The 20,917-nt window shown below is 39.9% G+C and overlaps 5 protein-coding genes across 7 annotated transcripts; 2 read left to right on the top strand and 3 right to left on the bottom strand.

Moving 5' to 3' along the window:
- Window positions 1–33: 33 nt before the first annotated feature.
- On the bottom strand, window positions 34–2,751 carry c21h8orf33 (chromosome 21 C8orf33 homolog). The gene is made up of 5 exons (XM_059324823.1): window positions 2,553–2,751; window positions 1,780–2,219; window positions 1,615–1,705; window positions 503–649; window positions 34–398 (listed from the first exon to the last, which is right to left on the bottom strand). The coding sequence occupies exons 1-5, from the start codon at window positions 2,578–2,580 to the stop codon at window positions 199–201; spliced, it is 906 nt and encodes a 301-aa protein (XP_059180806.1). The 5' UTR covers window positions 2,581–2,751; the 3' UTR covers window positions 34–198.
- A 1,350-nt stretch (window positions 2,752–4,101) lies between these two features.
- h3f3d (H3 histone, family 3D) lies at window positions 4,102–5,983 on the top strand. The gene is made up of 4 exons (XM_059325189.1): window positions 4,102–4,170; window positions 4,937–5,079; window positions 5,262–5,415; window positions 5,520–5,983. The coding sequence occupies exons 2-4, from the start codon at window positions 4,952–4,954 to the stop codon at window positions 5,646–5,648; spliced, it is 411 nt and encodes a 136-aa protein (XP_059181172.1). The 5' UTR covers window positions 4,102–4,170; window positions 4,937–4,951; the 3' UTR covers window positions 5,649–5,983.
- Window positions 5,984–6,494: 511 nt separating this feature from the next.
- LOC131959666 (ubiquinol-cytochrome-c reductase complex assembly factor 4) lies at window positions 6,495–8,281 on the bottom strand. The gene is made up of 2 exons (XM_059324877.1): window positions 8,054–8,281; window positions 6,495–7,037 (listed from the first exon to the last, which is right to left on the bottom strand). The coding sequence occupies exons 1-2, from the start codon at window positions 8,143–8,145 to the stop codon at window positions 6,713–6,715; spliced, it is 417 nt and encodes a 138-aa protein (XP_059180860.1). The 5' UTR covers window positions 8,146–8,281; the 3' UTR covers window positions 6,495–6,712.
- A 395-nt stretch (window positions 8,282–8,676) lies between these two features.
- On the top strand, window positions 8,677–20,538 carry LOC131959407 (uncharacterized protein C7orf50 homolog). 3 transcript variants are annotated; one of them, XM_059324602.1, is made up of 6 exons: window positions 8,677–8,773; window positions 9,097–9,227; window positions 9,314–9,415; window positions 17,139–17,350; window positions 18,501–18,582; window positions 19,696–20,538. In XM_059324602.1, the coding sequence occupies exons 2-6, from the start codon at window positions 9,111–9,113 to the stop codon at window positions 19,873–19,875; spliced, it is 693 nt and encodes a 230-aa protein (XP_059180585.1). In that variant the 5' UTR covers window positions 8,677–8,773; window positions 9,097–9,110; the 3' UTR covers window positions 19,876–20,538. The 3 variants fall into 3 exon arrangements, with proteins under 3 accessions (XP_059180585.1, XP_059180584.1, XP_059180583.1); XM_059324601.1 differs by having other exon boundaries at window positions 8,720–8,773; window positions 9,100–9,227; XM_059324600.1 differs by lacking the exon at window positions 8,677–8,773 and adding an exon at window positions 8,822–8,857 and having other exon boundaries at window positions 9,100–9,227.
- On the bottom strand, window positions 9,745–10,922 carry LOC131959276 (G-protein coupled estrogen receptor 1-like). Its single transcript, XM_059324425.1, has one exon. The coding sequence runs from the start codon at window positions 10,920–10,922 to the stop codon at window positions 9,816–9,818; it is 1,107 nt and encodes a 368-aa protein (XP_059180408.1). The 3' UTR covers window positions 9,745–9,815.
- Window positions 20,539–20,917: the final 379 nt, after the last annotated feature.

Genomic DNA, 20,917 nt, shown 5'->3' with positions numbered 1-20,917 from the left:
ATAAAAATAATAACCAACCGTTTGTAATGCAGATAAATTAACAAAAAAAATCTTTATTTGGATATATGGTACAACCAGTCAGCAAAGAAATACTTTGAATGTGTGATTCTAAGTGTTGTTTTCCTGGCGTTATCTCCAACGCAGCCAACAATCAGAGTCCAGCATTGTTTATGGTGAAACGAGTCGTCAGTCAAAACATCACAGAAACTCAAAGCGAAACTCCTCTTTTGATGGAGTAAAGACGAAAGCTGCCGTCTCCTGCTGCGTCTGTGCTCCCAGCCCGGTCTCCTGGGCTCCAGTCTCTGTTTCAGCCGTCTGGGCTTTGACCCCGGCTCTCCGGTGGAAAACAGACTTCTTTGGGGAGTCGGACACAACTTTGACCTGAGCGGACGCAATTTCTATTGGGGTTGGAGAAATCTGTCAATTAACAGCACGGTTCCACCACAACTGAAAAGTTCTTTCAGGAGTTCAGGAGTTATTTTTTAAAAGTTTGACCACTCACCGCTCTGAATGAGTTTGTACTGTTTGCTCTTCTCATCATCCATTTTTTTCCTGTAATCTCCAGCCATGGATCTCATCACCTGCCTCTTCTTGGCCAGAGGAGCTTTGGAGCTTCGTAGAGTCTTCAGGGCACGAGAGGCTTCCTCTTCTGCAGGGAGAAAACATGGTATTAAAGGGAGACTTCATCCAAAATTTATGTTAAGGTCTTGCTATTTAAAATACTTCGACATAAACTGTCTCACACTTGTGCAGTTGCACTATTAGCCAGACTTTGTTTATACTCACAAGTGTTGTAAATAGTAAGATTTCAACAACAAAATGCATGTGTTTGGTAGTAGTGAGCATAAAATTGGATATATGATGAGACAGTGGGGGAATGTAACAAAGTACATTTACTTAAGTACTGTACTTTAGTACAATTTTTAGGTACTATACTTAAGTATTTCCATTTTATATAACTTTATACTTCTACTTCACTACATTCTGAGGTAAATATTGTACTTTTTACTCCACTACTTTTAGCTGCCAGCTGTAGTTAATTTTCAGGTTGAGATTTAACAAAAAAACAAAGTGTAAATTTAAAGTGATTAGACATTTTTTCAAAATAAAAAACTCATAACAGTATATTAAGTGGTTAAAATGAGCCCTACCTTGCTATAAAAATGCATGCATAATAGCATATATAAATGCAACAAAAATAATAATCAAATAATATATTTAGAATATATATATAAAACAATTGAATGGGGTCGTTCTGCATAATGAGCACTTTTACTTTTGATACTTGAAGTACATTTTGATGCTGATACAGATATTTTGATATATTTTTTGTTGATAAATGCAGCCCCCATTTACATCAGTTCATCAAGGACTTTTCTTCCTTTTCCTGCGAGAAAACCCAAGTTACCTCCAAAAATTCAAGGTAACACAGGGTGAGCAATTCACATACAAAGATTTGCCTCCAATTGTCAAACTGAATTCTACAAAGTACACTATATTTTTGTTCACAATTCGCTTCATGTGTTCCTCAGCACCTGTAATTATATATATATATATTAATATATAACACAGTGTTTTGTGTGAGCATGTTAGATAATGTGAAATAGTTCTTACTCTGTTTCGGCGTACTCTTCTGGGACCTCATCCCTGATTCCAGGTGTTCGATGCACCAGTCCAGCTGTCTGTTCAGCTGCTCCTCTGCACTCTGAAACCCAGTCACAATCTGACATGAAATCATCTGGAACACACCATGATTACTTTAAATCATTTCACACTGACCAGCTCTGTGTCCTCGCCTCCTTGACTACCCTCGGCTGAACCCGGCTGCGTCTCTTTGCTGTCTGATGGGTTTTTCTTTCCAGATTTCTTTTTCTTCTTCTTTGCTTTTGATTGCACTGATGGCTCAGGTGGAGCCTCCTGCAGCGGGGGAGGCTTTTCCTCGCTGACACGCGGTTGGACGCTTTGAGAAGAGGTGTCTGGGGTCACTGTCATGTCCATGTCTTCCACAGGAGGAATTTGAAAGCTGAAGGCAAAAGCTGAGCCCTGTCCCTTAAAGGATACCCGGCTCAAGGCAGCTTCTGCTCCGTCTGATGGAGATGTTTTCTGCTGAAGTGCCGCAGAGTTGAAGTTGAATCTAAAGGAGTTGTCACTGCGAGTCCAGAGGGGCTTCTCAGCTCTGTCCGAGACAGGAGCAGAGCTGTTTGACCTCGGTTCTATATCTGTTGGATGAACATACAAGTTATATTAGGATCACTTCTGACTTTGGAATTGCATTAATCGTCTCAAAACGTATTACAACTGTAATTCTGACAGTTACACAAAAATCTATCACATAATCCAACATCAATTTCATCATTTTAGGCCCATAACTAAATTAGTTATTTCACTAAAAACAAATTGGGGGCATTTTTCTTCCCAGACAAACCGACTCAAACGATTTAAATCCACTTTTTGTTTCTTAAATTAAGCCTATAAAAGACCATACACGCGCTTATAGCAAGTCTGGTAGCAAATGCATTTAGCTTTTTGCTTGTAATTTAGTTATAATGTACCTATAAACATCAGTTTCTGCTCCGCCATGCTGATTCTCCCACTGTTGCAGGTTTTCAGCTAAACTGCGATTTTTCAACTGAACTATTTAACTCGACGCTTCCGGGACACAGACATGCTCAGCGGAACAAATTTTAAGCCAATAGTAAAAGACAATACTGCTATTTTCTTGGTTTCGGTGAAATCATGTTGTTTTCAAAAACTCACCACCGGTGTCACCTGAGAATAGGTCCGTCTGATAATATTTTCTTCAGCGCTTGTGGTTCCGCTTGGTGGTGTTCTCTTGACCCAGTTACCTGACTAAGGGGATTGAAAGCTATTTTTAAATCACTACAAACAATGAGATAAGTTACATACGACTTCCAGAATGATTAGATGTTTTTCATAGATTAGATATATAGACAAAGAAAATGGGTAAATATGGATAATGGGGAATTAACTTACAAATAAAAGTGAAAATAAGGCTAAATTTCTAGCTTTCTAACTTTTGCAGCCTGAAAAACATCAAAAATAAAAAAGTGAAGTACAAGAAATAAATATTTAGTCATGAAAATACAAACAAAAAACAAAAAAAAAACGTGTAAGCAATATAAAGGTGGCAACAGTAACACAGTCAAACTTTACAATAATAGGTTGTAAACCCTGTATGCTAATAGAAACAACTTGAGAGTAACAGGAAATGGTTTTCTTATGAATGACAATGAAGCAAGCTGGCTTTTCACCAGACTGGTTGTGGCTGTGCTCCCAGCTGAACCCTCCTTTCTTGGCACAAAAACCAGACTGTCTGTGTGCTAAGTGTGTGCCTGATGCTTGACCATCATAGGTCATAGGTTTTCTCCCTTTGTATTATTTTGGAGGGTTTTTTAAAACTTGTTTTATTTACATTTAGACATTTAGCAGACGCTTTTATCCAAAGCGACTTACAGGAAGAGTAAAAGCAAACAATCAAGGTATAGTGCAATAAGAGCTATTAGTGCATCAATAAGTCCTAGTGACAAGTATTTTCCAGTTATAGCCAATTAAAGGTTTATTGACTGAAAACAGCTGACTTATGCTGAAGACTGAGGGTGTGCAAGTCCAAGCAAAATATCCTCAGTGTTCATCTTGGCTATAATGTATTCCCTTTCCATCATCACATGCTATTGACAACCCTTTCCCCAATCTACTGAAGCTGAAGATTGCTACACATAAAATGGTAAATCCATTGTTTAATAGTGCAGCATTGTTCCCTTTGGTTCCATTTAAAGAAAATAAAAGGATTTGATCTCGGTGAGCACCACACTTTAAGAGATCATTTCATAGATAAAGACTGTGTTGACTAAGAAAAAGTAGCAGCTTCGGGCTCATGAATGACTGTAAAAATAATGTGGACACCTCCGTTTAAAATAAGGCACTTCTTGTTCCGTTCTACTTCAAATGCAGAGGCAGTTGTCCTCCTCATTTCCTCCACTAATCACATTCCGTCAGGGATTTGAGTTTGGACCAATCCTGTTGGCTCAGGGGCGGGACTTAAAGCGCCGCTTCACTCAGCATATAAATACCACCTCCTGCTCCCTCAGTCAATATAGACAACCGACGCGAAGGAGGAGACATCGCTTTCCCGGAAAATAAACACAAAGGGTGAGTGAGCGCGTTATTTACTTATATTTTGTTTTTCTACATTCGGTGTTAATGTTAATAATGTATACGGTGGTTTTTCATTTCCTGCTGGTTATTAACGTTAAAATACGGTTAAACTGGCGTTAATCGGTAGTCCCTTGACAACAAAACGGCGCGCGCCATAGCCAGCAGGCTAACTGTTAGCTACACTTGATACTCTGTACAAACTTGACTCACTTAGAAACTATGTTAATCCAATTAATTGTACAACTAAGGCTCACGTCACTTGAGTGGTGATACATCAGTTGGCTTAGATGGTTACCTTGTCTTCATGTTGATGTTGTTAAGCCTAACTGGGAGCTAGCTGGCGCCATTTTGCAGCGGTAGATGCTAGCTTTAAATGTGCCTGCTAACGACAGCAGAGAAACGTGTGTCTGTCCCGGAGCTTAATGGTGGCGCCACTTTACACAGGCTTGTTTTGTTAAATTAAAACCACCGGTGTTTCGGCAGGGCTTCTATCGTATCTGCCTATTAGGAGGCGCCTCTAGCCAATTAGTTACCACTGAAACAATATTTGCTTAGTTTCTAGTTCCGCTATTACTTAAAATGTATTAAGAAATTATGTTTGTTTCACAAATGAGGATGTGGGTCATGAGCGTCAGTGGTTAAATTGCGGCAGTATTCGTCACTAGGACAGATATTCGGTCCAGTGAAGATCATCCTCTTGACAATAGTACTTTATTATATTAAATTTATATTAGGTGTTCTCTTTTGTTGTTGTTTTCAGACCTGCAGGTGAATAATGGCTCGTACCAAGCAGACCGCTCGTAAATCCACCGGAGGAAAGGCGCCGAGGAAGCAGCTGGCCACAAAAGCTGCAAGGAAAAGCGCGCCATCCACTGGCGGAGTGAAGAAGCCCCATAGATACAGGTACATGCTTATGAGTGCTCCAGTTTGTTTTATCTAGGCTGTTGTGATTGCAGTATGTGGTTGCTACAAACTATATTAAGTCTGAGGGCAACAAATGCCTCTGCACATGCATTCTTTCTAACACTAGTGTTCAGTGGGTGTCTTTTATTCCAGTGTTTTCATAGTTTACTTTGTTGTTGTAGGCCTGGCACTGTTGCTCTGCGTGAGATCCGTCGGTACCAGAAGTCCACTGAGCTGCTCATCAGGAAGCTGCCCTTCCAGCGCCTTGTGAGAGAAATCGCTCAGGATTTCAAGACAGATCTGCGTTTCCAGAGCGCAGCTATTGGTGCTCTGCAGGTAAGAGACCACTTTATCTTTTAAACTTCTGGTTTCATGGTTTACTAAAGTTATTTCTGTTTTCTAGCTTATTATAATCCATAACTTTCTTCTCCCTTTTGTAGGAAGCCAGTGAGGCATACTTGGTCGGACTGTTTGAGGACACCAACCTGTGCGCTATCCACGCAAAGAGGGTCACTATCATGCCCAAGGACATCCAGCTGGCCAGGCGAATTAGAGGAGAGCGTGCATAAATGATTACTTGATTTTATCTTTTTAGTGGGGGGTGGGAGGGATTGACTGGGGTTTGTTTTGTAAATCTTGGAACTATTACCAGCATGTGTACCACCTAATTTGTTATTTGTAGTTTCAGGCATGTTTTCCTTTTTGTACTTCATTTTTCATTTCACTCTTTCTCCAACTGTCCTATTCACTGTAGAATAGAGCTTCATACCTGTAAATGCTGAAACAAATATTCCACTGCCTTTCTCAGGTTTGCAAAACTATTTTAGAACTCATACCTTTTATCCTGTGTGTGCATGTCATAGGATTTCTTGTTGTGCTGTAAATAAACTTTCCGCTACCTCAATTCTTGGCCTCAGGTTTTTTTTTTTTTTTTTTGCTGTTTTCTGCTTTTGGCTAGATGACAATTGTTTGAAATTTAGTATTTCACTTCCATAAAGTGGTGGCTAAGATCAAAGTGACAGGATTGTAATGTCCAAAGCCTTAAGAGTAATCCTACAATGGGGAAATTCAACATCTGCATTTAACCCATCCTATTTTACACACCATGCAAAGCACAGTGGGCAGCACATTTCTGCGCCTAGGGAGCTGTGAGGGGGTTGGGTGTCTTGCTCAAGGGCATTTCGGTCCTTGATCTGTCGGCCCTGGGATGCGAACTGGCAACTCCAGTTACAAGTCCAATTCCTAGACTTGTCTGACAATACAGCAGCACTGAGGGCAGTTGGTGAATTAGTGAACCCATTTTTAATACATGCTAATATGGGGTGACTGAAAAGTTAAATATACATTTAACTGAAGTGTGTGTGTGTGTGTGTGTATATATATATAGAAATCACATGTACCACAGGTTGGGTGGCTTAAATCAAGGCATTTTAATTCACAACATTTAACTGACAAAAGGCAATATATGGTCTAACGCAATGCAACTCATTTTTGCGTAAACCATCCCATAGCAATGGACGGCTTCACCACTGCATCTTCAACTCAATGAGTTGGTGCCTCAGCCTGAAACTAAAGCAACCATGTCGCAATAAATATAACCTGAAATATATACAAATCATAAGTCCCACATTTGTTAGCTTGCTTCACTTTTGTCTTGTTCCTCTTCTTCCTCCTCTGAAGATGTGGGAAAATGCTCATACAGCTGCTTCTCCAGCTTTTCATCAATGTCCGACTCGCTTCTCAGTGCACACCACAGCAGTAAGACACTAAATCCGATGCTGATGGGGAGGACTTTCCACAGAGGGCGCCTATGTTGGCTCCCCATTGAGCGATCAACTCTCCAGGTCCTGTGACTGCCTTTACTAGTGGAGAACTTGATGGGCTCACTGATCACCTCTTCATCTTTGGACTCAGCTGACCTGTGAGGGCTCAGCGCCAGGGACCGCACAGTGTTCAGTCTGTCGAGACAGAAATATAAAACTGCATCAGTTAGGGGTTGACTTTGGAAAGTGTTATTGTCACATTCTTATTCATATCTAAGGCTCAGTTTGTTTAGTGATGTGCCTCAGTTAAGGTTGACTTTTAAAGTATAATTATGTCATCCCTGTGCCTCACCTACCTAACAGTGCACATCTAAATTAGGTTAAATGACCTATTACAACAATAAAATGCCATTTACACAATCCAATAAAACTGATATAACCTACTGCTCCATAAAACCAATCCTATGGGACATTGGCAGCACCCACTGCTTTTATAGGTGCCTTGAAAGCATCCAAAACTCAGTATATGGTATATCTTACTATTACAACTCCTAATGAATACACAGTGATTCGCTTGGTCACTTTGAATAGAACTCCAACATGTGTCATCCGGTTATCCGAGGACATGACACAATAGGTGATGGGTTGGTCAAATAGTGTCAGTTAGGTTCTCGGGTTTGAAGAGATAAGATTATTTACCCTGTAGTTGGGAAATTTATTCGCCACAGAAACTAACAGAAGATTAAAAAAAAAGAATAAAAAAAGAAAATAAGACATTATATACATACATAAATATAAATAAATTGTATACATAAAATACTTACATGGCTCCTTATGAGCGTTATTGTTCTTATTGCACATAGGGTTTTTCCAGAGAGTAATCTTGTGATTGCAAACTAGTGACACACACACTTGTTGCATGGAATAATAAATAAAAAATACCTAAAATATAATACGTTATGGATATACACAGTACAGTAAAAAAAAAAAGTTTTGTAATGCTAAAATCTTTGCCAACAGGCTACAGCTATTAAAATCACGTGCCATGCTAAAATAACCATCAATGACATTATAGCTCAAATGTGATTTATTTGCTGACTAAATCATCAGGTTACCGTATTGAATGGAACATGTATTACGGTAAAAACCTCATTATGAATCACACTACAGACTCAACGTGGTTTCCATAGCAGATTTATACACGAACTTACCTCACAGTCGGTGTCACGTTATGAACAAATATTCCTCGACTGAAAGCAACGCGTGTCAGACCGCTGAGAACTCGTCCTGTGGTTGTAGACATCTCGAACAACTGATCATCTTAGGACACAAGGCGTTAGGTCAAATAAATGGTATTATTACCAAACGCACCTTGGCTAGGTCATGTAACACTGCGATGTGCTGCATTAAACTCCATCCGGCGCTTCTGCTGAACGTTGGTGTGGACCGTTCCACTAGAGGGATATTACATCACTCCTCAGAGTTTCTATATTTTTATTAAAAATGTTATTATTTCTATATTGTACGTTTATCATTAACATAAAGTGGTCATTGAAAGTATTTTTATTTATTGTTTTACATTTTTTTGTATTATTAATTATTAATTATTATTATTAATTTGCCAAAATAAAATAGTGTGTATTTATTATACAATTAAAAACGTTTCACATACCCCAAGGACTATTTAATAGCTGCTGTGAAGCTTTAAATGATTTATACTATAAATATATAAATATAAATACAGATACTGAAGGTTTCGGTAGTTGTTTTTTTTCAGAGGGCCGTGACGCAATCACACTATTGACCTATCACAAAACAAAGCGAGAATCTGTCCAATCACGACTCACCAAGCTGAGATCACTTCCTGTTGGGTTCCCATGCTGGATGTGTGCTTTCCATACTAGTTCTACTACACGTTTTTCGCATTTCAAGTAAGTGTATCTCTTTATTCTTCCGTGTGATATGTGTATTCCATTATAACGTTTTAATGGTGATAGCATTCTTCTTTTGCAACCGTATGAATCCATTATAACCAGCGTAACATTTGTGCTTTTGGCTGTAAAACTGTTTACATGTGTTGAACACTCATCTTTAGCTTTCAATAACATGTTCTTCTATCTGTCTGTGTTAGTGTCATGCAATGTTAATCACAGCGAATTATGAAGGCAAACACAGTTATCCCTATTAATCTTAGCATTAGTGTATGTTTATCTGTTTGTTACGTGATGTGACGTGCTGATGCTTTTGTTTCTAGCAGCAAACCATATCATGGCCAAAGACAAATCTTTGACATCTAAAAGGAAGAGTTCAAATGTCAGCGAGGTCCATGCAGAAGAAATAATGGACACTAAAGGAAAAAAGAAAAGGAAAAAGATGGAGGCAGAGGTGAGTAGCACAGTCTATGTACTTCTACCTGATGGCACAACCTGAAATTGCTTATTAAATACATAAACGTTGTTTATGTATTTCAGGAGGCTCCAGTGCAGATTCCACATGTGACACTCACAGCAGATGATAAAAAACAGAAGAAGAAAAAGAAAAAGAAAGAAACGCAGAAGACAAGAGACAGTGAGGTAAGTAGATGCTTCCTTTAACACCAGCAGATCTGTGTTGCTCCATTCAGAGAAGCTTTACTTGTGCTAATAACTTAGTCAAAACAAAATTAAGACCAAGTAATATATTTTGGAGGCCTAGAAAGTAAGTGGGAAGTGACTCTTACATTTGAGTTTTTATTAATAAGTACATTTAAATAGCAAAAACTGGTCTGATGTTACATTCCAGGTGGCATAAGGAATTTAATTAAAAACCCTGTCAAAGCAATGTCAAAATTGCCAATAAATGTTCTGCATAAACCTGAAATAACTTATTCAACAAAGTGTTTCCACAACAGTTGGAGTCCTTGCCTTTACATTGTCCATAAATAGCATCTTTACACTGATGATTCAGACATGATGTTATCTAGTATCTGTGTGATTATCTGCGGTATTTATTTGGGGGTAGCAGAACAGTTTGCGGGAGGATGTTGGAGCATAAATGTGTTGACAGGCTTGGTCTTCTGCATGTTGCATGGTCACATGGGTTTGTAGCTGGTACATAAATAGCTTTTCTTGAGGATGACCTGTGCAGTTTGGCCAATTTGCTCCTCTCGTGGAGACAAAGCTTCAGTTTATCCCGAAAGGTCTCTCCAACAAAGCTGTAGATGAGCGGGTTTAGACAGCTGTTAGAAAAGGCTGCCAGCCTGACAGCGTGACCCGTCAGAGGGTAGTCCTGCCACAGTGTGCCGCCATCTGTGTCTCCTCTCAGAAGGTGAACGCTCACAAACACGTTCTCCGGGAGCCAGCAGAGGAAGAAGACTAACACAGCTGCAGAGATCATACGCAGGGCTTTCTGCCTGCGAGGCTTCTGCTGCGGGCCGCCCTGTCCCCTGTGACTCCGCCGGAGCACCTGAGCTATTCTCCAGTAGCACCGACCCAAGATGCAGAAAGGCAACAAAAAACCCAGCGTCACCTCCAGCCACTGAATCTGGGTCACGTTAGCGAAGCAGAAGTGGAGATCTCCTGCATGTTGCCTTTGAGCTATAGCAAAAGGAAGCACGGTGAGCAGAGACGAGGACACCCAGATGAGGGAACAGCTGAGGCGTGCACGCGGCATGCTGCGACCCATGAAGCCAGTCAGTGCGACGAACCGGTCGAAGCTCATCCAGGTTAGGAAGAAGACACTGCTGTACATGTTGATCTGCTGGAAGAGGTTCATGAAGGTGCAGAGGCCCGGCTTGTCGTAGTATCCCTGCTTCAGGTTGAACACCTCTATCAGAGAGTCCGCCACAAGGGCCAAATCAGCCACGGCTAGGTTCACAAAGTAGAGGTCTGGGGCTGTCAGGCGGCCCCTGTGGTTCAGGTTGACCGCTATGATCAGGATGTTCCCGATGAAGCCGACAGGGAACAGGAGTATAATGTAGAAGCTGGAGAGGACGAGGCTGATATGATAACGCTGACGACTCTCTGAGGCGACCTCAGAGACGACTGCCTGTGTGTCATTGATTTGAACAGTGAAGACTCTGTCGGCCACGCACATGGTCATGTCCATATTACACTTTTGTGTTGATCTGGTGGTAGCAGTAGCTCGCCCTTAAGTTTCCATAGTTTTCCAAGGTTTTAGCCCCAATGATGACTGTGGTGTCATCTGTTGACACTTTCTGTGCCGGTGTCTTCTTGGATGTGTAGTGATGCCCCCTCTTTGTTCTAGACAGAGAGGAGAAGTGTGGTAAGTCAAGCTTGTGTCAGATTCTCAAGACTGGGATTTAGTGTGAACGAATAGACTTGAAAGGAATAGTTTGGAGTTATTAAAGAGGATTTGTATTAGGTGCTTTTCCATAGTCAATGTATTCCCAAAATCAGCCACGAGAACTGGCATGGGAGCTAAGCAATACCCTGCAGCGCAAAACATTTTTTAAGCCACCAAAAACAGACCCTATTAAAGAGAAAAAAATCTATTATTTTTAGTGTCCACTATTCTTTAAATATTTCTACTGCTTTACCTTGTTGTCAGACAGCTGTGTGCAGGAGGAACTGATGCTGTTCTATGCTCTTCGCCAGCAGACTCCATTGACAAAACAGTATTATTTCCTTGCAGAACACAGTACTAAGCAGTTAGTATTATTGTGTGACTTTGGTGTTTTTTAGAGGTAAGTTTCGAGCAGGATCTCCTGTGTTCTTGAGTTAAAATGACTTATTTTGTCAGTGAAGTCTGGTGGCTTTGAATAAAGCATAGATAACAGCTTCCTTTCCCTGCCAGAAAGGGCTTTTTAAAGGAATGTAAAGCAGTGAAAAAAATCTAAATCTAGCCGAGACTTAAACCGAGGTGGTTAAAATACATTTTGTGGTTGCCCCCTTCCACAAGAATCCATTGTTTAGCCTCGGTACTGGTTCTCCTGCCTGTTTCTCCATAGTGTGGGCTGACTATCTAATATAGGTTTTTTCACTGATGATTGATAGGTACCTCACACAAACCCACTTCAAAAGATCCAAACTATCCCTTTTAAGAGGCAAAAATCTGTGTACATTATTAATAAATTACATTAAATTTGCCAGCACTGAATATACTGAATAGTACCATTCTATTTAAAATCATTTCACAAGATCAGCTGCAAAACTATATAGTTTATCATTGTCTTATAGCTCAGCTGTAGCTGCTTCTCTTGAAAAATAATGTCAGATTTGCTTCAAATGCTTTATATAATTATATGTCATATTATTTATAACAATTGAAGAGAAAGAGAGACCCGATAGTCCCTCAGTTGTTCTCTCACTACTGCTAATTAAATAGTAAAAAACATAAAATGTCCAGAAATTCTTTAAAAATCTCCAGTTGTTGCAACAGGTCTTTAGAACAACTGAGTAAAATGAATGAATGGTACATTTGACAGATACAGTTACTTTAATTAGAAAACTGTAAGATAACATCAGTCAGTTGGCTATGATATAAATTATTTTGTGACGTATATTAAAAAGAAAACCTACCTGAGTTTGCTTGCACTGCATTGCGGTCATCCTGATCCTCCCTGTAATCACGCTGGTGACTTTGAAAGCAGGTGACACAGAAAATACTGAGAAGTGTGTTAGTGGTGCCACCCACTTACAGCAAGAAACACAAACACACACACACACACACATGCGTACACATACACACACACACACACACACACACACAGTAACACACACACGCATACCCACACACACATACACAAGCAAAACAATTTTTTTCATTATTGCTTCACTTCAGTTTATTAACAATAAAGTAAGTAGCCACAATAAATATCCCAAATGGGTTATTCAGTAATTTAACATATTTCAGATTTGTATACATCTGCAATAAATATTAACTCTTCTAAAACGTTTCAAGGAAATTTTAAAATTAATTATTGTGGAAAATCACAATCACAAACAGTCAAAATACCTTAAAGTTTTAGCTCGGAAGATATGTGGCACTCAATTTAATATGCAGGACCAAATATCTTTTTTAAAAAAAGGATATTTAGATATTTAAAGGTTCTTAATTTCATTATTTCTATTAATCAAAAATATTCAGCATGTTGTAAATTACATTTATGTTTTTTGGATGTTTAGTACAAAAATATATCCCAATCCAGTGAAAAATAGGTTATTGGGGAGGTTTAAAATACACATACAAGCTCAGAGGGCCAAACTTTTATAATTTGAAATCGAGCTAAAGAATTATGCAATGACCCATGAATTTATTTCACCAATTTATTTTATTTATTTTTTAAGAAAACCCTTGACATGAACTGAGATCTTGGTACGGAAAGACCCCTCTGTATTTTTATATGGATTTATCTTATTACATAAATAATGATGTCATTTTAGGACGCCAGAGCCGTACACAGTGCACTGAAGTGTGAACGAGACTAAGATTGTAGAAAGTTAAAATATATAAATATGGGAGTCGGGGCACTTTTAGCAAAGACAGACGAACAATATATTTACACAAAACAAGATGAAGGGCAGACGGGGATATTCTCACTTTTAACAGCACCTTTCTGTTTTGGTGTACAGGCACCTGTTTGAGACTGCAGATGATTTTCCATGTGAGTGCATCATATCCGGCATTTAATGGCTAGTGACTTTCCGAGGAGTGACATATGTTAGTTAGATCTTTAACTTTAAGACTTTAAGTGTTGCTACTGTGATTTTACACAGTGTGAATGAGGTCTGAAATTAAATGTGCCGCCAATACGTTATGCAACACAGCTCGTGTAACAATTTTCCTACTGGTCCCGGAGTTTGTGCCACTCTGTGTTGGCACTGATGCGATATGTGATCCATGCAGGTCAGTTATTCCTCGAACTGGTGCCTGTTAATTTCTTGAAATGAATTGGAATTTGTGTGGCTTGTTTTGGTTCTTTTAACAGCTTTAGAGATTGACACTGTTGGCCTAAACTTACAACCCAACTTTTATTTTCCCTGACTAAATGTTTCCAATGTGGCATTCTGGGAGTAGCAGAGGTTTTTCCAGGCATTTTGTCTAAAGAGGCTTTTGTATAAATCGTGTTTATGTAAACGAAGTCTGTTTTCCCAGAATAGAGGTGTGTCTCTCTCAGAGCAGGTTCAGTAGATATAAAATACACATACTACTGACAGCAAGTCCTTTTTTAATTGTCTTATTCAGACTTGTTGATTTATAACAATTTTATAAACACTTCTTTATTTTTGCAACAGGAACTATAAGGACTGTACATGTAATAAAGAAAAAAGTTAAAATAACTTTACAAAGGTTCAGAAACTAGAGACACCAAAAAAAGATATGTAATATGTATGCATGTAAAAACGTTTAAAAGAGAAATAGAAACAAGATATTAAAATGAGGAGAAAACAGTTTGTTTATAGAGATAACCCATGGGGGTATAGATGCTGCCTTTCATTATTTAATATACATTATAACTTTTTAAAATTTCATTTATGAACTAATTTTTTCATGTGGAGGGGCACATGTTGGTATACTGATGTGAGTCTTTTGGTGTTGTGATTAAATCTCAGTAAAAAACATTGTTAAAAAAGAGAAAGAAACACTTTAAAGGCATTGTAAAAACTTTAGATTAAGAGTGTCTGATCCGTCAGATCCAGAGTCTTTGTTTTGATGCATCAGCAGAGTTCTGCTCTGGTAGATTAGAGTCCTCTATGACTCTATGTCCTGCAGGGTGTCTGTGATCTCGATGTGCGGGGCTATAATGTTTCTGTTAGGCTGCGTGCGCCCTGAGTGGTGACAGCAGTCCCTCAGCTGCCTGAACACCCCGTGAAGACTCTCCCGACACGGCCTGTGCATGAGCAGCACGAGCAGGAGGCTGATGCTGCTCCCCGAGAACAGCACGAACTCGGCCACGCTCAGAAACGCTCGCTCGCGAGGGCGCAGCTCCGCCTTCTCCGGCTCTTTCAGTTGTGCTCCTCTCACCAGCGCCACACCGTAGAAGAGCTGGCAGAAAAACATCACCACCGTGACTGTCAGGAACATGGGACCCTCCTCAGAGCCGGAGAGGAAACGCCCTTTAGATCTCCACTGCCGGACGCAGCCACCTATCAGAAGCCCCAGTTGGAGGATGTAGGGAATCAAAAAAGCCAGAAACAACCTAGCAGCTGCATACGACACCCCAGCGACGACCGGATCCATAAAGCAAACGCCATCATCCTGCAGACCACGAAGCCCAGCCAGCAGCAGAGAAATCAGGATAGAAGTCAGGATCACCAGAGCCGCGCAGACCCAAGGCTTCCTCAGGAGGGCGTGGGACGGCGGATCCAGGGTGAGGACGTACGCCATGAGCACTAAGACCAGCAGGCCACACAGAGAGGTCATGTTGATGGTGAAGGAGAGAGCAGAACAGCCCAGACCCGTGGTCTCCAGGTAGTGAGGTTTGTAGAGGAGGTGGATGGAGAGGAGCAGGAGCAGCAGCTGGAGGCCACAAAAGACCCAGAGCAGGCAGTCAAGCCAGGCCAGACGTCTCTGGGCTCTGTAGGTCTGGATGAAGCTGTAGAGCAGGAAGCAGCCCGCCACGAAGCCCAGCCCAGCCAAGATAATGTAGATGTAGTTCGCCCTGGACGTTATGTCATTGGCTTCAATTTCGGGGGGGACGGTTGTAGTGGAGGTGTTCATGATGGTGGAGCTGTTGTTCACAATGGTGGAACTGTCAGTAAACAGAGGCGGGGTGCTCCTCTCAGTAGTAAACACATCCACTGTTGTATTGGACTGGAAATAGAAGAAGAGAAAACACCCACTGATGACATCCTGTCCTCCGCAGCATCAGCCACTGTTTGACAAGCATTTCCTCCCATCAGGGGATGAACAGAAATCTAGCACTTTTCGTACGAGTATCTGTAAATCAGCTGCTCTTTTAGTGCACAAAAACAGGTGGAAAAACATTGTTGGAGCTAAAGTGTTTGAGTAATTGGGCAGTTTATCAGCTTTTTTTAACACATTTCTAACAGTATTTACTATTGCTCAGCATGTGAGTCAATAAATCTTCCACAGGAACAAACTCTTACAACATAAAGTGCATTTCCTTCCTAAATTAACTCAAAGTTGAGCGTAAATGTTATCATAACTGGCAGCCGTTATTCTAGATTGCTCAATACGTACGTAGTGGTGACCAGTAAAAATGTTTTCTTTCTGAAATCTACGAATCTACAACCACATGTCCCCGTTGGCCAGTCTTTGTCTGCTCCCCTTTTAAGAACTGCCTGCTCAGTAAAAACACATGTTTCCACTTACCATTTTTGCTTCCGTCACCCACTCGTCGTCTTTGTATCCACCAGCTCCGACACTGCTGATTGACTCAAAGCTCTGAAAATGATGCTCGTTGCATGGACACGGCCGCTCACTCTGAACCACTTTTATACGTCTGTGGGCTATACCCCGCCAGCATACTTTTAGAATGACTTTGTGGCCATGTGATCAGAATCTTTTCCTCCCCTCCCTCTTTTTTTTTTTTTCTTCATCACCATGCAGACTGTGGGCCGTTAAATCAGAGCATACTGTGTCTCTTGTTTAACTTCCCCTGAGAGTTAAACGCAGTCTTTAAGTTGGGCTGTGGTTACTGGCTACTGCAGGAAAATGGGGGACATATTGGGGGCTGTGAAGTGAAAATATTTCAAATCTATCACAGAAAAGTTTCTCTGTGATGAAACTGAAATCCGTTTTGGTTTTGATTCTCACTCACACAACACCTGTTTCTTTTTGCTCCGCTGTATGATTGGGCAAAACAAAACTGACTTGGTTATTTTTAAACAATGCAAGCGTGCGCTGTGGACAACACTCGGTGCTTCGAATGCAACCCCTTAAGGGATGTTGCACACCACAGTAAACTTCACCACAGAGTATAAATGCGTGTTAGCCTGACCTCATAGGGCTGCAGATACAGGAAGCATCCCTCTGAGCTGCAGAGCAACAGGAAGTGATTCAAATAAAGAAGTGCTTTAGCTTCCACGTCTGTAGCACAGTGAAATGTCACATTTATTTGACATTTTTACAGTAAAGTGTTTGGGGCATCTAGCATTAGCTCGACACTGATCCAGACTGTGAAATACTGGCAGGAAATGGCTGATTACGTGCACAAAAGTTAAATTATTGTTTCAACATTTTTCTTATCATTCAATCAATGCCAGCTCGAGCTATTTCGGGTTGTTTGATAATAGTTTTACACGAACACAGAAAATGATAAGGGTCTGCAAAGGAAGGTCTGTTAATGTAGATAACTCCAACGAGCCCTTTGTTTTTGCTTTGGTGTGACAGATTTCAGATCCGCCCCTTAGACCAGTGGGGACACAGGATCTGGAGGGAGAGGAGGACCTGAGCCCCGAGGAGAGGCGAGTTCTAGAGAGGAAGATGAAGAAGATCCTGAAGAAGGAAGAGAAGAAGAGGCTTAAGGCTGAGGGAGAAACGATACTGAAACCTGAAGCCTCCGGACCCATCGCACCTCAGCAGGCCTTAGAGTACCTCACCTGGTAAGAGCCACTCTTAGTAGGACGGGTGAATAAAAAGCCGGCAATCGTCGTATTTGTGTCCGGAATATGTCCATACTGTATGTCTCTCTGACCGCGTTCACCAGAGAGGGACACAAAAGACAGAACAAATGTTTTTTAGAACCATGACAGAGCTACTTTTGACGTATTTAAAGGTCCCATTTTGTGAGAAGTAACATTTGCATATAATTTTTGACTATAAAGATCATCTAGGTGCTAAAGTATCAAACAATCCGCTCAATTTACAGGAATACACAAAGCCCATATCCAGAAACTGTCCCTTTAAACAAGCCGTCAGCACTTCTGTAAGGTTGCAATGTCACAACTGTAATATATATAGGTAGGATAGAGCTGCTACTGTGCTGCTACAGTCATTCCCTGGCTGCAATGATGATGCAGAGACACCAAGAGCTTAGATGCAGAAGACCCAGAAACACTGATCGGACTAGACTTTTCGGGAGGGTTTTTTAAAGAGATGGGCACTAAACGGAGCGTTTCAGACAAAGGGCGAGTTCAGATATATTGAGATAAATGAGAAAAATAATGTACTTTTTGAACATCAAAGCATGGAAACATGTTTTGGTGAAAACATTTCATAGCAAAAATACCTAATCAGAAACACCTGAAATCTTTGGTGGTGTTGTATGTCAATGGGAAGTCCCTCAGATTTTACATAGTCATAAAGAGCACCTCTCTTGAAGGAGTTTTCTAAAGTCTGGGAAAATAACCATGACATCATGATGTTAAATTTATAAGCCTGTGTTGCAAACTTAGGGCATTGAGTTCAAAAGATTGTTGTGTTCTAATGAAAGATCTTATCAAGCTGCATTGTGGGAAATGTATGATCCAGTGTATTTGACATTGACCCTTAAAAACTCAGGATATCGCTGCCTGTGCAGCTTTTATTTTGACTATTCTTTTTCTAATCTGTCTCTGGTGTTACAAAAGAGCAATGGTAGATCTCTGGAGAACCTTTTTAAGGTCAAGGTCTTGTCACTTGTGATGTATACGTGAGGAAAGAATACAGCAAAAACTGTGAAGCAACGTAGGATAATAACACAGACCACCAACTGTGGTGTAAAAAATCAACACCTTTTTTTGTAATTCAGCTCTCTCATGGTTTTCTTTGCAGCTGGGCTGAGAATCGCACAGAGTGGAAGTTTCAGAAGACCAGGCAGACGTGGTTACTGCAGCACATGTTTGACTCTGAGCAGGTAAAACCACCAGTGTGATGATCTTGGTGGGTTTTTTTTCTCAGCTCAGGTTCACAGTGAGGGAGTTGTTGCCCTTTTTGCAATGTTTCCTTTTTGATTAGATTAAGTCACACCACCCTCTATTCTGCATTCGTAAAAGAGACATAGGGATATGTTGTAAGACTGCTGTTTGTTTGACATCTTGTGAACAGAAAGTTAACCTTTTAACTTAAATATACATTTAAAGTTGCTCTCTTGTGCTGCCTAATATAACTATGTTGTTCAAGAAGTCAAAATTTACTACAGATAACCACTACTATTACTTTACTTTTTTTCAATTTTCATTAAAGATCAAACAAGATAAGCCTTTATTGACCACCAGCAAAGAAATTCAGGTGTTTCAGCAGCACAAGAAAAACAATAGTACCGAGAGAGAAAGTAAAAAAAATAAAAACTAGAATAGGTATATAGAACTCAATAAAATAGAAAGTATACAGGGGCATATGATTTAAAATGTAAATGGATACAATGGTGTAATTTATAGCAAAAGGCAGCAAGTCTGTGTTAACAGTACACACCAGACTGATGTGATTAAGTTTATTCGTAAATGCACTATAAATGTCATTCAAAAAATCATTGGCAAATTAACATAATATGGTTATATTATGATATAATATGAGATGTTGTATAAGGTGAAGTAGTATGTATCAAGCATATGTGATATAATACAGCAATGTGGCATAACATTGAATTGAGTAGAATATAAAAGCAGTAATTCATAATATATTTGACAATATAATTGGAGCCCTGGTCAAATGTCTATATTATACACTGTTTCCTTACTTTTGTTCACTTTTACACTGTTTTGGTGAAAGTGTTTCTCAAGTTTTTACTCCCTCATCTTGGTATGAGCTCCAGAGTCACCTTCAAATACAATATTTTATAAGTATGGAAGATCGTATAAAAATAAATAATGACTATTTGACTACTGAATCTTGTTATTGAATACTGGTATTTCATGTTAGATGTAATTTTCTTTTTCATTTAAGACTTTTTTTGTTCAAACAAGAGATTCTGAAACAGGACAGAGAGCAGGATTCAGGCAACATGATGATTTAAAATACTGTCCCTCAGATTCCAGACGAGAAGTTCTCTGTGCTGCTGCAGTACCTGGAGGGGCTTCGTGGAGCAGCCAAAGACACCACAGTGCAGAAGGCCTTAGCCCTGGTGGAAGAGTCGGGACAGGCACCAGAGGACAGAGACGTCCAGCAGAGGGCGCACAGAGCCAGAGAAGTGATCCAGCTGCTCTCCTGAACCCACCACCTCAAACAAAGACACGAGGACCACTAGAAAAAGACTGAAACAAGTTTGTTGGTCAGTGGACTGAATGGCCGTCCCGGTCTCAAGCTAGGGCGGAAATGTTTCTCTTCATGTGTAGTTTTTCCTTTAGAGAAAGGAAGCATTTTGATGAAAATACCAGTATTGCTCACATTTTTTTTAATTTAAATGTCTGGATTACTTTTTACTCTCTATTTCTAGCCTTGTGTGCATTGTTGCCTATTGCTAATCAGTTACCAAAGTAATTTTATTAACGATGAGATCTTACAAGTTATTTTTTTTTATTATAAGTTACACAGTAGATCATTTTTTCCTAATGTAAAAAGTCCAGTTTCACCATTATGGACAGATGAGGACAGATGTGATTCCCCTAAAGATGCACCAGGTAGCTGTTGGAGACTGCTGAGATAAAAAAAGTCTCAGGAATGTCTGTAGTCGAGACATGTTTGTACACGTCAAAGCCCCATAATCTGTGAAGTCACTGATGAGAATAACTTTTCTCATCCACTCAAACTATAACCACGTTTTGGTTGCCTCCTATTTCCAGCCTATGATTTAATATACCAAACATGCATTTGAGTTTATCTACTTATTGTGGGGATTAATGTAGACCCATTAAATAAAACATTTCTCATCACATGTGGCTTGGGATATCACCTATTTTTGTATTTTTGTATATTTGTATATTAAGTAAAGGGGCTGCTGCCAGTTCAGGCTGCAGAATCGAGGAAGGCTCCTGCACAAAAAGGTTCATGTTTTGACTCTTAATTCAAGTTGTACACTTTTAAGGAAGGAAATTGAGTTTATACATATATAAGTAAAGGCTGAAGACCTCACTTCCTGGATTATACAAACACCCAAATATAGCATACTTAATAAGCCAAAGATATACAAGTTCCTCTTACTAAATGGAGACACATAAATAACACCATAAGGCTGTCTGTCAACATATTTTGCATTCATATTTTGGAATGATATACATATATACACAATTGCTGCAACTATTTTCATTAATCTG

This window comes from Centropristis striata, chromosome 21, assembly GCF_030273125.1.
Source record: "Centropristis striata isolate RG_2023a ecotype Rhode Island chromosome 21, C.striata_1.0, whole genome shotgun sequence".
Taxonomy (NCBI): domain Eukaryota; kingdom Metazoa; phylum Chordata; class Actinopteri; order Perciformes; family Serranidae; genus Centropristis; species Centropristis striata.
The sequence above is the reverse complement of the archived record's forward strand: the minus strand, read 5'-3'. Positions and strand labels throughout refer to the sequence as shown.